Source organism: Etheostoma spectabile, chromosome 4 (genome assembly GCF_008692095.1).
Source record: "Etheostoma spectabile isolate EspeVRDwgs_2016 chromosome 4, UIUC_Espe_1.0, whole genome shotgun sequence".
NCBI lineage: Eukaryota > Metazoa > Chordata > Actinopteri > Perciformes > Percidae > Etheostoma > Etheostoma spectabile.
This window is the reverse complement of record NC_045736.1, coordinates 1,705,687-1,718,923: the sequence shown is the minus strand read 5'-3', so window position 1 is coordinate 1,718,923 and position 13,237 is coordinate 1,705,687. Positions and strand designations below refer to the sequence as shown.

General features: G+C 40.0%; 1 protein-coding gene across 2 annotated transcripts in view; it reads left to right on the top strand.

The window, feature by feature from the left end:
* The window catches only part of spegb (striated muscle enriched protein kinase b), a 51,150-nt gene that overhangs the window by 11,856 nt on the left and 26,057 nt on the right, over positions 1 to 13,237 (top strand). For both annotated transcript variants that reach the window (XM_032513544.1, XM_032513543.1), the window contains exons 2-8: positions 8,497 to 8,580; positions 9,120 to 9,186; positions 9,350 to 10,887; positions 11,055 to 11,198; positions 11,379 to 11,561; positions 12,333 to 12,499; positions 12,713 to 12,801. In XM_032513544.1, the coding sequence (XP_032369435.1) occupies positions 8,497 to 8,580; positions 9,120 to 9,186; positions 9,350 to 10,887; positions 11,055 to 11,198; positions 11,379 to 11,561; positions 12,333 to 12,499; positions 12,713 to 12,801 (2,272 nt within the window). The remainder of the gene's footprint in view (positions 1 to 8,496; positions 8,581 to 9,119; positions 9,187 to 9,349; positions 10,888 to 11,054; positions 11,199 to 11,378; positions 11,562 to 12,332; positions 12,500 to 12,712; positions 12,802 to 13,237) is intronic.

Sequence of the window (13,237 nt, the reverse complement as noted above, 5' to 3'; positions counted from 1 at the left end):
GTAACTTTTAAAAAGTAAACTTTCCATCCAGAATCTTATTGGCGTCCATTTCGGCGTCTCGCGCTCGCCATCCACTCAATCAGAATCAGAATCAGAATCAGAAATACTTTATTGATCCCCGAAGGGAAACTCTGTGTTGTAGTTGCACATATTATAAATAGAGTAGAAATACAAGAATAAAGATTATAAGGAATTGGATACGTACGGTATTTACATAAAGGAATGTTATATACATTATTTACATAATTCACATAATTAAGGATTTGGAATGGTGAAAGTTAAATAATAATAATAATAATAATAATAATAATAATTGTGGTATTTGAGATTGCACACATGTCAGGCCAGTGTTATTGCACAAAAAGATATACAGATAATATTGTCCAGTTCAACCTCTCTAAGTGTGTGTGTGGTGTGTGTGTGTGTGTGTGTGTTGTGTGTGGTGTGTGTGTGTGTGTGTGTGTTCAGAAACTTAAGGGAGGATTTAAAAAGTTTGATGGCCACAGGCAGGAATGACTTCCTGTGGCGCTCTGTAGTGCATTTTGGGAGAATGAGTCTGTCACTGAAATTGCTCCTGTGATTGAGCAACAAGCCGTGGAGTGGGTGCGAGACATTGTCCAGATGCATGTATTTTGGACAGCATCCTCCTATCTGATACCCCGACAGAGAGTCCAGATCCACCCCCACGACGTCACTGGCCTTGCGAATCAGTTTGTTGAGTCTGTTGGCGTCCGCTACCCTCAGCCTGCTGCCCCAGCATGCAACAGCAAAGAGGATAGCACTGGCCACCACAGACTCATAAAACATCTTCAGCATCGTCCTGCAGATGTTGAAGGACCCAGCCTCCTCAGAAATAGAGACGGCTTTGCCCTTCCTGTAGAGGGCTTGAGTGTTCTTGGCCCAGTCCAGTTTATTGTCCAAGTGCACTCCCAGGTATTTGTAGTCCTCCACGATGTCCACCACTGACCCCCTGGATGGAAACAGGGCTCACTGCTGCCTTGGCTCTCCTTAGATCCACCACGCTCCTTGGTCTTTGTCACATTGGCTGGAGATGGTTCTGCTCACTCCATGTGACAAAGTCCCCCACCACAGCTCTGTACTCAGCCTCATCCCCTCGCTGATACATCCACCACAGCAGAGTCATCAGAAAACTTCTGAAGATGGCAGGACTCTGTGTGGTAGTTGAAGTCTGTGGTGTAGATGGTGAAGAGAAGGGAAGAGGACATCCCTGCGGGCCCCCGGTGTTGCTGACCACTCTGTCTGATACACAGTGTTGCAGGCGCACATACTGTGGTCTGCCATCAGGTAGTCAACAATCCAGGACACAGGGGGGGATCCACCTTCATCGCGTCAGCTTCTCACCCAGCAGGGCCGGCCGGATGTGTTTGAAGCACTGGGAAGCAAAAACAGGACCCTCACCGTGCTTGCCGGCCTGTCCAGTGGGCGTAGATGCGGTTGAGCAGGAAGATGATGGCGTCCTCAACTCCCAACCGGGCTGGTAGGCGAACTGGAGGGGGTCCAGGAGAGGTCTCACCATGGGCCGCGCTGTTCCAGAACCAGTCTCTCCAGGGTCTTCATAATGTGGGAGGTCAGTGCCACGGTCTGTAGTCCTTGGCGTCACTGGGACGTGGCGTCTTTGGCACAGGAACGAGGCAAGATGTCTTCCACAGCATGGGGACCCTTTGGAGACTAAGGCTCAGGTTGAAGACATGGTGAAAGACTCCACATAGCTGAGAGGCGTCAAAACGTAACATTAAGGCGCCCGTATAGCTCAGTTGGTCGAGCGGGTGCCCATATATAGAGGTTTAGTCCCCAAAGCAGCGGGCCTGGGTTCGACTCTGACCTGCGACCCTTTGCTGCATGTCATTCCCCCCCCTCTTTCTCCCATTTCACTTATTCAGCTGTCCTGTCATTAAAGGCCTAAAATGCACAAAAAATAATATTTAAAAAACGTATCTCTTTGGCCGGCTCGCGAGCCCAAACGGCATGTGTGCGGCGTTCCTGTTGTTTTGTTTCCGGTCTAGATAGATCCGGTGTGATGTTGTAGTTTTTCTAACATTACTAGTTGTTGCAACAGATAAAAAACTACAAAGTTTGCTAGGCCAAAAAGAATGTTAATCTCACCATGAAAAAATTGACGCCATTAAAATGGATTTGCGTTAATGCCGTTAATAACGCATTTAACTATACAGTTATAGTGAGAACACAATTATTGTGCTGCAGGATATTATTCCAGTACATGACCAGTGCCAAATTGTGCAGCAGCTAACGCTAAACCATTGCATTATTTTTTCACAAGACAGAGGAGAATGTCAGATTTCCCCTTCGTAAAATTAATTTATATATGAAAAAAACAGAAAAGGTACACATTAAGTGCAGCTCCTGAGCAAATAAAAGACACTCTGCGTGGTCTGATATTACATAATATTCAGACTATGGAATTAAGCCTTTAGGTATTAGAGCCCGACCAATTAAGGATTTTTAAGGGCGATACCAATACAAATATTTGGTTATTTAAAAATCCGAGATGCCCATTTATCGGCCGATATATAAAAAAATAAATAAAAAAATCCACAAAAGCGTTACAAAACATAAACAGATTTCCATAACATTAGTTGTTTGTACTTATTTGTTAGTGTTCTCACTAAAATAATATGCTAACTATTTGTTTTATTGTCACAACAGAACAGAGGAACAGCAAAATATATTAAAGTTCTGATAAATAAAATGAATAAAAATACAAACTTAAGCTATGAAACTTAAAGTTCTTTGAACAAAAACAATAACAAAAAAACAACAATCAGTGTTGCCAACAGGGACGTTGTAGAGCGTCCTCTGGTGGACAGACTATGCAACGCCATCACTAACAGGGACATTGTAGAGCGTCCTCTGGTGGACAGACTATGCAACGCCATCACTCATAACATGGTTGACAGTCCGTTTTTTATTTTTAAAATATTAATTTATCAGAATCAATTATTTGTCAGTATACATGATTCTGATGAATGAACATTTAATGAATTAATTTTTTATTTATTTTTTTAATTAACAATTATAAATGCCGATAACGATATATAAAATCGGCCCGCTGATATATTGGTCGGGCTCTAGTAGGTATTTTCAGTTAGAAAAATGATAACCATATTTTGTGGCTGCAACCATTAGATATTTAGTATGAGTTATTATGGATTAACACGTATAATGCTGTAAAGTCAGTTCCTTTTTTAGCATAGGTTTATTTCAAAAATGTGAATCTACTTAGGTGTGTGATCATGCTCACTGCGTTATTTTGTCCTGAGGACAGTGCCCTGCTATGTGAATTGAAATGTCATTTCTAAGCATAGCTAGTTCTGTGTGCTGAGTTATACTCGGTGGCGAAATGAAATGTGTAAGCAGTAGTGCTTATTCCTTTCCCTCTGGGTAAAGGATTCTTAGATATTGAGTTTTTCAAAATAAAGCATGTGAGAATAATCAACAACTATTACACTAAACAAATCAAACATAAGCAGCAGCTGAAAATGCTTATGTACAACACAACAGCTATTATCTTTTGTGTGTAGCAGTGAGTACAGCAATTAAACCCACTCCATTTTTGGGAAATAGGATTGCTTTGTGTAGTGAGTCTAAGCAGCCAGTAACACGTTTGCTGTGAGTGCTAACAGTGTTCCAGCAATGCAGAGGAGTGAGGAGGTCCCTTTAGCTGTTGCAGTTATTCTCCCCGTCTCTGCCGACAACACAACATCGGCTCGTTACACCAGTTGAAGAATAAGACACAGACACATGGGGAGGAAGGAAAAAATGAGAAATATCAACCAATGCTGTAGAACAGTGATCTCAAGAGGGCTGGATCACTCCCACTGGTTTTTCTGCGTATCGGTGTGCACTGCCTGTGAGGTGGAACACAGCGGGGGAAGATGCTTACACTGTCGATGGCTATTGTGTGGACAGGGGGGCTCCCTCAGAGTGGATGATATGCAAGCAACAGACATTTCCACCTGCGGATAGAGATTTATGCGTTATGCTTCTCTGAAACGGATTCTCTCAGAAGAAGGGGTGACACTCTGAGGTTCAACTTGTTATATAATGGACCAAAGTCCTTTATGTTTCTCTTTGCATTTGATTGAGAAGCTTTAACCTGCATGTTAGCAACCTTACAATATATGTCTAGTTGAATATTTTACCTCCAAGTCAGATATTAACAGCTGATGTCTTTCTAGAAAATGACCTGATTTAGGCATGTAGTAATGGCTCGAAACCCCCAGTGTATCTTGGGGAATACCCTTCTGCTGAATGTGAGCCAAGACAAAAAATCCCTGTCGAGGACATACCAGCAGTGGCTATGAAAAAAATCCAGACCAAAGACAAAAATCAGGCAAGTGCTATTTCATGTTATCTTTGTCAATTATACTTCTACTTATGATATAGCAATTCAAGCCTTTACTATATGTACAGCATACAAGACTGTAAAACATTCCATTTGAAATGTTGACAGAAGCATTTTATTAACATTACTGCTCAACAACTGGCCGCGCAATGTTTTCTCAACTGACGGTGTCAGCTGGAATGGCATTGATTAAAGGAAATGAAGCTACTCTGTATACCTTTAATCAAAAGGGAAAGAGATTAGACAAGTATTAGTGTGGAATATAATCACCTTGGTCAACAGAAACTAGCATTACAACTCACCACCAAGCTCAAGGCACCACCATAGCTTTGAACTAACTTCAAGGTTTGGTGAGTTTCACTAAAACGCTGTTATATTGTGATGTTCCTTAGACTGATAATCTTCTTTTAAAGGGTCATAGGCTTCTTTATTGTTAGATATTCTGTACATATCATGCAACTATTAAAATATGGTAATGTTAAAGTGTTAAAATAGAAATAAAAAAAAACAACATAGAGTGCAAAACTTAGGTGGTGCTTAATGTATAAATCTCATTTTGGAGGATGTAGCTTGAGCTATGCGGTTTCCTGCAGGGTTGCAGCGACAGGTTTATGAACCACACTTTCCTGGCAGTATAGTGGGATCTATACAGTGATACCCCACGCAGTCACTCACTGCCATCATACCCCTGTCAAGCCAAACCAATCAAGCTCTGGGATGTCTAATCGCCTCCTATGTCGGAACTTGCTTACTTAAGATGTGCATTAAGGTGGAGTTAAAAATCTTGTTTCTTGAAAGTAATTTATTTATAGTTGTTTTCACTATCATTCAATTAAACCTAATAAAATAGGGGTGGTGATGGAACAGTGGATTGGACATCAACCAATGTACCATACAACCTGAACAAGACACTTAACCCCTAGTTGCTCCAGAGGTGTGTGACCTTTGATATATAATGAAATTGTAAGTTGCTTTGGATAAAAGCGTCAACAAAATAACATGTAATGTAAAAAACCTCTGTAATTTACTAATGCAATTTTCTTAACCAAAATTCATCCAAAGGTGTTCATCATAATCAAATGTTATGCACTGTTCCTCGTACAATGTCAATACCCAAATCGGTCTGTCAATTTTCTAATGCGGTGACCTATATCAATACTTCCCTATTTACAACATATAGTTTACTGTTTTGCAGTTAGTGTATTGAAAATAAAAAGTACTTCATAAATATGTTTTAAACTAACGGGAAATAAAATAATAATTGTGCCGTCAGACGTTGAACAAACTGTACAATAGTTTTAGAATACATAGATGGACTGGGAACCATCAATATCTGTACCAAATTGTTTCTTCAAACTTTTGTTTATTGATGAGATATTTCAGTCTGAACTAAAGTGGTGGGCTGACAGACATAGCCATTCCTTGAGCCACACTAAAAACGAATGCGCCTTTAATTAAATGCTCTTGTATATACCCAGTCTTACTAAACTTGGCATTTTCATGCAGCATGTGCAGTATTGCTTAAGTAAGATATAATGACTGGTCTCTTGGAGATGTTGCGGCAACATTATTTTTTGCTGTTGGTAGTTGTGGAACATCTGACTCTTTGTACAATGTGTCTGTTTTCTTATTTTTAATCAAGTCAGAGTTAAGACCGACAGAAGCTTGTCATGGCTAACAGCTCTTGTGATTTTTGGTTTATGGAATTGTTTGGATTATCAACTTGATACATGGCTAGCTATTAGAACAGCTATTTAATCAATAGACATTTAATCACTGCTCAATCTTTAGAAACGATTTACTTTAATGTGGATTTTTGTATGTTTTGTTTGCGAACACTGCTTCCATATTTAAGATTTTGACAAAATTTGCTGATGCCTATGAGTGCTTTTTGGAAACAGTTGTACCTTTTTTAAATACAAGTTAAAAATCTCATATAGAATGCGTACAACAGACTCTAGTGGCATATATATATACTGTATATATATATATATATATATATATATATATACTGTATATAAATCATAGATAAAACATCTGCATTTGTAACTGGTTTATCAGAACATTAGGTGCTATTCTGGGAAAAATATTGCATTCAAAATATCCAAGGGAGTTTTGTTTTGAAATCCGCAAAGTAGTCATATGATTTAAGTATTGCATGAATGTGCAACTTATGCCGATTTAATAGCTTTAAATAAAAGCTTGAGGTTGACACGCACCCAACATGCCACACACTTTGAGAGTTTTCCTGGTTTTTGTCTTTCCACTGTTTTCTCTACCGTGTTCTATATGAAGCGCCGATTCGCGGGTTCAAACCTTTTTTCTCAATAGCGACTTCAAAGTAAATTCACACATGATCCAACATTGTTATAAAACATATCCTGCAAGCTTTGTAGCAATTGGACAAACAGTGCACTTTGTTTAAAATGTCTACAAAGGATTTGTCAAAAACATTTATTTTAAATTCAGTGTGATATGTAGCTCAGTTCAGCTCACGGCAATTTGAGAAAAGCAGATGAGCAACACAAAAACAATCGCTAATAAAGCCGCAAACTGCGATTCCAAGATCAAATTATGATTTGCGTCATTCCACGTCCAGTTGTGCATTTAAAGTGCCCTCTAGTGGTCAATTTGAATAAGACTTGCAGTGTTTGTGCAAGGTCATTGTGTAGACGTTTCTTGCATTTTTAGCACCACCTGGTGTTCAATTTGAATGAGACATTCTGGGCGTGGTTCAGGTACTTATGAGGACACATCCTGAGAGAGTTGGGATGATGGGACAATGAATATGTGATCTATAGTAAAATATGTGTAATGCCACTCACCTATCTTGCGCTTGTAGCGCCCTCTAGTGGCGTATACATATATATATATATATATATAAAACTGCCTGGGTATATCTGGGGCACTTATCTGAACATACCCTGTGAGTTTTGTGGGTTAGGGTACTAGTGGCGTATATATATAAAACTGTCTGGGTATATCTGGGGCACTTATCTGAACATACCCTGTGAGTTTTGTGGGTCAGGGTACTAGTGGCGTATATATATAAAACTGTCTGGGTATATCTGGGGCACTTATCTGAACATACCCTGTGAGTTTTGATTGATTGATGATTGGCCTTAAGGTTGCTGATTTGTATTTATTTATTTCCAGACCCAAGCCCCTTTTGAAGTTCATTGGTCAATAACTTGAAAAGTAATAGTAATAATAATAACCAAAACAGACAAACCTAATAACATAACCCTATTGTGTTCTCTTACTGCAAGGGAACAACAGATATCATCTGTTTTTATATGTAAGTCCACCTACTGTGAAGCAAACACCTCATGAGAGCTGCTGGGATGCCAATGACTCAATACTGCTTTCTATTTTGAGTTCCGCCAATGGGGAAAATATTCATATCTTTCAGATAGTAGCTACCACTGGAACAGCTTTTTAGCTTCAAATGGATAAAATGGAGAGAATGTTTTTTTTTCTTAAAATACTAAAACATTTATTTAATTTTATCCTACGTATTATATTCCCTTTCTTAACATTAACTTAAAGATGCTGATGAGAAAATGAGGAAAGTTAATGACTCAGCAACTATTCAGCTGCAGCCAATGTAGTACATTTAGCCTTGCTTTGCTAACGAGACCCCAAGGGTGAAAACATGTCAAGTCTAATGAAAGTCATAATCTAATAGAGATGAGGTCCAATGCAGTGGAAAACTGAAGTTGAAGGAGGTTAATTTAATCTTGGATGTGTTGTTTTTTGAAATATATTTAGACTAGTGTACCTGTTTATTCTTCACAGCTGGGATTCTGTTCTAAATATATTGCCCAATTGAAATGTCCCCCTCAACAGTAATTTGCCCTGGGATTTTTCAATTGCCTTTCACCAAACACCTTTAAAGAGTTAAGTAAATTAGATAATGTAGTCTATTGGTTCCTTTAGTAACAGTGTGCACTTTTTTTCTTCTTCACTATGGAAACATGGTTTTCCACTAGTGTTGAATGAGCTTACACTATTTGTCCCAACTAAAACTGTTCTTCAAATATAGTTCCAGTTCTATTGAGTCTAATTGAGTGAGAAATAATTTCTCTTGGTTTTGTGTATTTTCTTTTCAGATTCCGAAACAACAGAGGATGAAGGTGACCAATTTCAGACCAAAGAACATGGTGGGGATGTTGAGGACCAGGCTGTGCACACCGGTATCCACCATGTTTCCATCTTGCAATTATTCCTTTAGACAAATATGGATTTTGTTAATTTTCTGTTTTACTGATTTCCACTAATTCTACAATATTGCAACAGTTATAGACATTAGTGAGAAAACTGAAACTCGCAATGTATGTGCAGTGGATTGAGCTGAAAACACACCATTGGCACTTGATAAAGTTATTATGGTGAAGATTTTAGCAGCAACTTTCACATTTATTCATCTACATGATGAATGCAAGTTCAATATTTGCTCCTTCAGCCCTGTTGTGGAAATACTGGCTCTTTAGCTGCTTATTGCTCCACTGTTTTATAATCTAGTCGCTAAGTTAGTCTGTGTCCGTTCGGTGCTGGGTGTGTAATGTACAGTTGGTAAAACAGAGCTTTTTCTGTGAAAACAACTGGCTACTTTGGCTGAAAACAAGGCTGACAAGAGATGAGTTTGCATGCTGGAAAACCTTTTTATTTGATAATCTATGCAATATTGCTTACCTGTATCATATATCATATCTCCTCTTTACATGAGATGCAGTGATGGACACATGTGCAGAAGATGACAGTAGAACACATGGATACGAGGATCACTCCATGACAACCAGGCAAGGCAAAGAAACATGCAAATAACCCTAGCTGTTAAAATAACTCAGGCTTCTGATTGTATTATTGGACTTAGATTCCCTACTAAAATACAATGAGAACACAAAGTGAATTAGTAACAACTTACTGATTCCAACAGATTTTGCTTCAAACCCTTTATTTCAGAAGCCAGTCAGAGAATATTTCAAGAGAATCCCCCCCACAAGCCCTCCCACCCCCATCCCCAAGACTCATCAAACGTCCCTCCTCTTCTCCAATGCCAAGTCGCTCTGGTTCAACTACACCTCTCAGCTTGCGGAGGAAAATTGTTGTGCCAACTGATTACCAAGACACAGTGCCTGCAGAGTTTGAAGAAAAGGTTAAGCAACCTAAATATGTGTCCCAAAGTAACACCCAAGACTACCGAGCACAAACCCCAGTGAGCGACTACTCCCGGAAAGAATTTACTCTCAGACCATCCCCAAAACTTACCAGGGCAAGCTCAAAGGTTTTTGAGAAGGTTCGTGGCTTAGAAGAGCGGAGACGAAGCCTCGATATTCCAGAGGGTTCCATCTCAGCAGGATCCTGGGCAGGGTTCAATCGGGCTGGATCTGTAGATTCAGATGATGGAGGAAGCCGCTTGGGCATCTCTAGAGAAAGTTCGAGGGAAGATTTAAGGGAGGCTTTGAAAGAGGATGCTGCTGAACGAAGATCTATGTTTAAACAGAGAGCTGCTTCGCTGGAGGAGAAACCTCGCTACTCCCAAAAAGTTCAGGACATTGAGAACAAGTTCACTGAGGAACTCCAGCGCATTAAAAAGCTTGTTGGCAAACCTCACCTAAAAAAGTCGTTTTCAACGGAACAGCTTACTCTAAAGAGCAGGCAGCGCCAACCTTTAAGGAAAATTGAACCTATTCCACCTCAAGTCCTTCAAAAGCTCCAGGAAAGGGAACGTGCCCAGTGGGCAAAGGAACAGAGAGAAAAAGAACATAGTCAGCAACCAATGCAACAGCAAGTACAGCAAGAACAAAATAAGTCCCAACCCCAAAAGACAGCAACAACTGTAATAGTCAGTAGATTTGGAGAAGTTGCAGGCACCCCAGAGTCCATGCAGTTATCCGACTTACCAGGACAACGATCAGTGAGAGAATTAAGTCGAGTCAGTCCAGTAATGGAAATCATTCAGAGATCATCATCACCATCATTATATCATCAACAAAGGGCAGAGTCGCCAAGCAGAAATGTTGCTGAGATGACATTACGTAAGGTTGAACGAAGGCCACCAAGTCCGCTTGTACAGAGGGTATCTCGAATGCAAGAATCCTCGCACATCCAAGAATCACTTGTGCAAACATCACAAAAGGATGAGACTTCGGGGAGAAAGACGCCAATAGAAGTAGCATTACGAAAAATTGAAAACAGACCTGAAAGCCCATTGGTACAAAAAAGGGCTGCCATTGTGCAAGACCTTCCTCATCAACCTCCTCCGAAACCCCCAAGGATGTCACCGGTCACTCCAACGGAGGAGAGAATGGAAGTGGATCCATCCAAACAAGCCTTCAAGATAAGAATCCCCACAATTATTGTTGAAGACGAAAAGATGGAAGAGGATGGTTATGTGAAGTCTAATGAGCCTCAGCAGAATACTGCTAGTGCCAAAGAGGGACGACAGCTGAAGACCAAAGGGAAGAACCGTCGCCCTCGACCCATGTCTCCAGAGTTAGGTTAGATTTGTTGTGCTTATTTTATTTAACTTTCTTTAGTATTGTGAAGTTCAAGTCTGCTTGCTTTTCATGTTTAATCAACCAATTACTCCTTACAAGAGGGGATTTTCCTCTAGTTTGATCACAGGGGAAAAATGACTTCAGGCGTGTCTTTTGTTAAACTGCAGATTCTTCAGATGATTCTTATGTGTCTGCTGGAGAAGACCCAATGGAGGCCCCTGTATTTGAGTTTCCCCTGCAGGACACTGTAGCATCTGCTGGTGCAGATGTGTTACTAAAATGCATCATTGCCGGCACCCCCCTTCCTGAAGGTAACATGTTGTACTTTGTGTTTTAACATCAAAGGCCTCACAGGTATTTTTGAATTGGAAAATGAATTAATCAAATAACAAATAGCTATTATAATTACTATATAATACTATACTATACTACTATATATTATTATACAAATAGCAAATCATTCTTTGTCTCCTCTGTCTTTTCTGTCAAAGTTACCTGGACGAAAGAAAATATGGAAATAACCAGCACTGCAAGTTACGCGGTCAAAGTGGAGGGGGAACGACACACCCTGCTCATCAAATCAGCTAGAATAAGTGATGGTGGGAAGTACTGTGTAACTGCTGTTAATCAGGTGGGAAAAGCATCCAGCAGAGCCACCCTTACAGTCAAAGCAGGTACGTTTGACTTTTAGGATATCAGATGAAATGAGTATATATAGTGCTGTTTTGTGGTGGTTTGCCTTCAGTCTCGACTCTTCAATGTGAAATAGTTTGATTAGCGATGATATGCAAAGGAGGTTCTATGACTCAGTTGGTTATTTTATATTAGAGCATTTCAACCACACAGGATAATGGACGTTAACATGAAAAGCATCTTGTGGCTGTGACTACCATGACAGACATGTTGTTTAGTGTTTTATTGTCATCAACACTGAAATGTATATATGTCTATGTCCATTTTACTTGGAGGTCAGTTGTTATTATAAACTGAAAATTGTTATTACAGTAATTTAAGAATACCCCACATAGAAAAAAACCATCTTCCTTACAGGGCATTGCGTTTGATCTTATTTCTCTCCCTTGCCATTATCTCACTGAGCAAAATGTCTCTGTCCTATATTCCAGCTGAACAACCTTACTTATAGTTACCATAGCAACGCAGAGGCAAAACTGAACCTATAAATTGCCCACTGAGGAACACTGGCTCCACCCACTATTGTTTGGATATAACATTTGACATTTCAGACTAATTATAATTTAGAGGGGATTTCTTTTTTTAAAATAAACAAACTCCTTGGACTCCTGTGCTCTTATTGAGCTGTGCTTTCAGGAACAAAAAATAAAGTTTACAGAGAAAAAAATGAAAGGTACATATAGGAATTGTTTGTAAGCAGGATTTTCTGAAACTACAAAATGAAACCTAATGTAACCTTGTTGCTTTTACAGAGTCTGTACAGGAACCAAAGGGAAACCTGGGCGTGCGTAGAGATATCAGCAGCCCTATTACATCTGATGAGGAGTATCTCAGTCCCCTGGAGGAAGGCCTGGATTTTGGAGGGCCAGAGCCCAAGCAAACATTTGACACACGATTCAGGGAACCCCCTGCATTCCTGGTGAGTCTGATTAGATACCCAATTAACTTTTAGAGTATGACAATTGTATGTATGCATGAAAATGTTTTATGCACAAGATGTCCCTATCAATATTAACTTTGCCTTATGAATGTGTTGTCTGACTGTGTGGTCATCCCATCAACAGATCTGTCAAATGAAACCTACAGGTAAAATGCATCGCTCAACTTCTAACTTACATTACATTTCAAACAGGTAACAATGAGTGATCAAGCTGTCATTGAAGGACAGGAAGTTACCATGTCTGTCAGAATAAGTGGACAACCCAAACCCATGCTGTATTGGTAGGTCCTCCCCACTTCCTCAAATTACTTAAATTCATTGCTTGCATGGATAAGGGACAAGACTGTCTCTGTATCACACAAACCAAGAGCAAGCTTGCTTGACTGCATAGTTTTTTCTATGGCATGCTGCTTTATTGCATCAGTTAAAGGGGAAAACTGGAAGAGGAATGTTTACTGCCTCACAATAACCAGGCTGACGGAATGATTTTCCCCCAGCCTGCCTATGGTCCCCCAGTGGCTAGAATTGGTGATAAGTGTAAAGCGAGCCCTGGGTATCCTGCTCTGCCTTGAGAAAATGTAAGCTCAGATGGGCCAACCTGGAATCTTGCCTCCCCTTTCTCTGTTTTGCCCGCCCAGAGAATTTGGCCCACCCTCAAAAGCTACAGACTCAAAAATGGCACATACTAAGATACTAAGGAAAGCTCATTGTGGGACT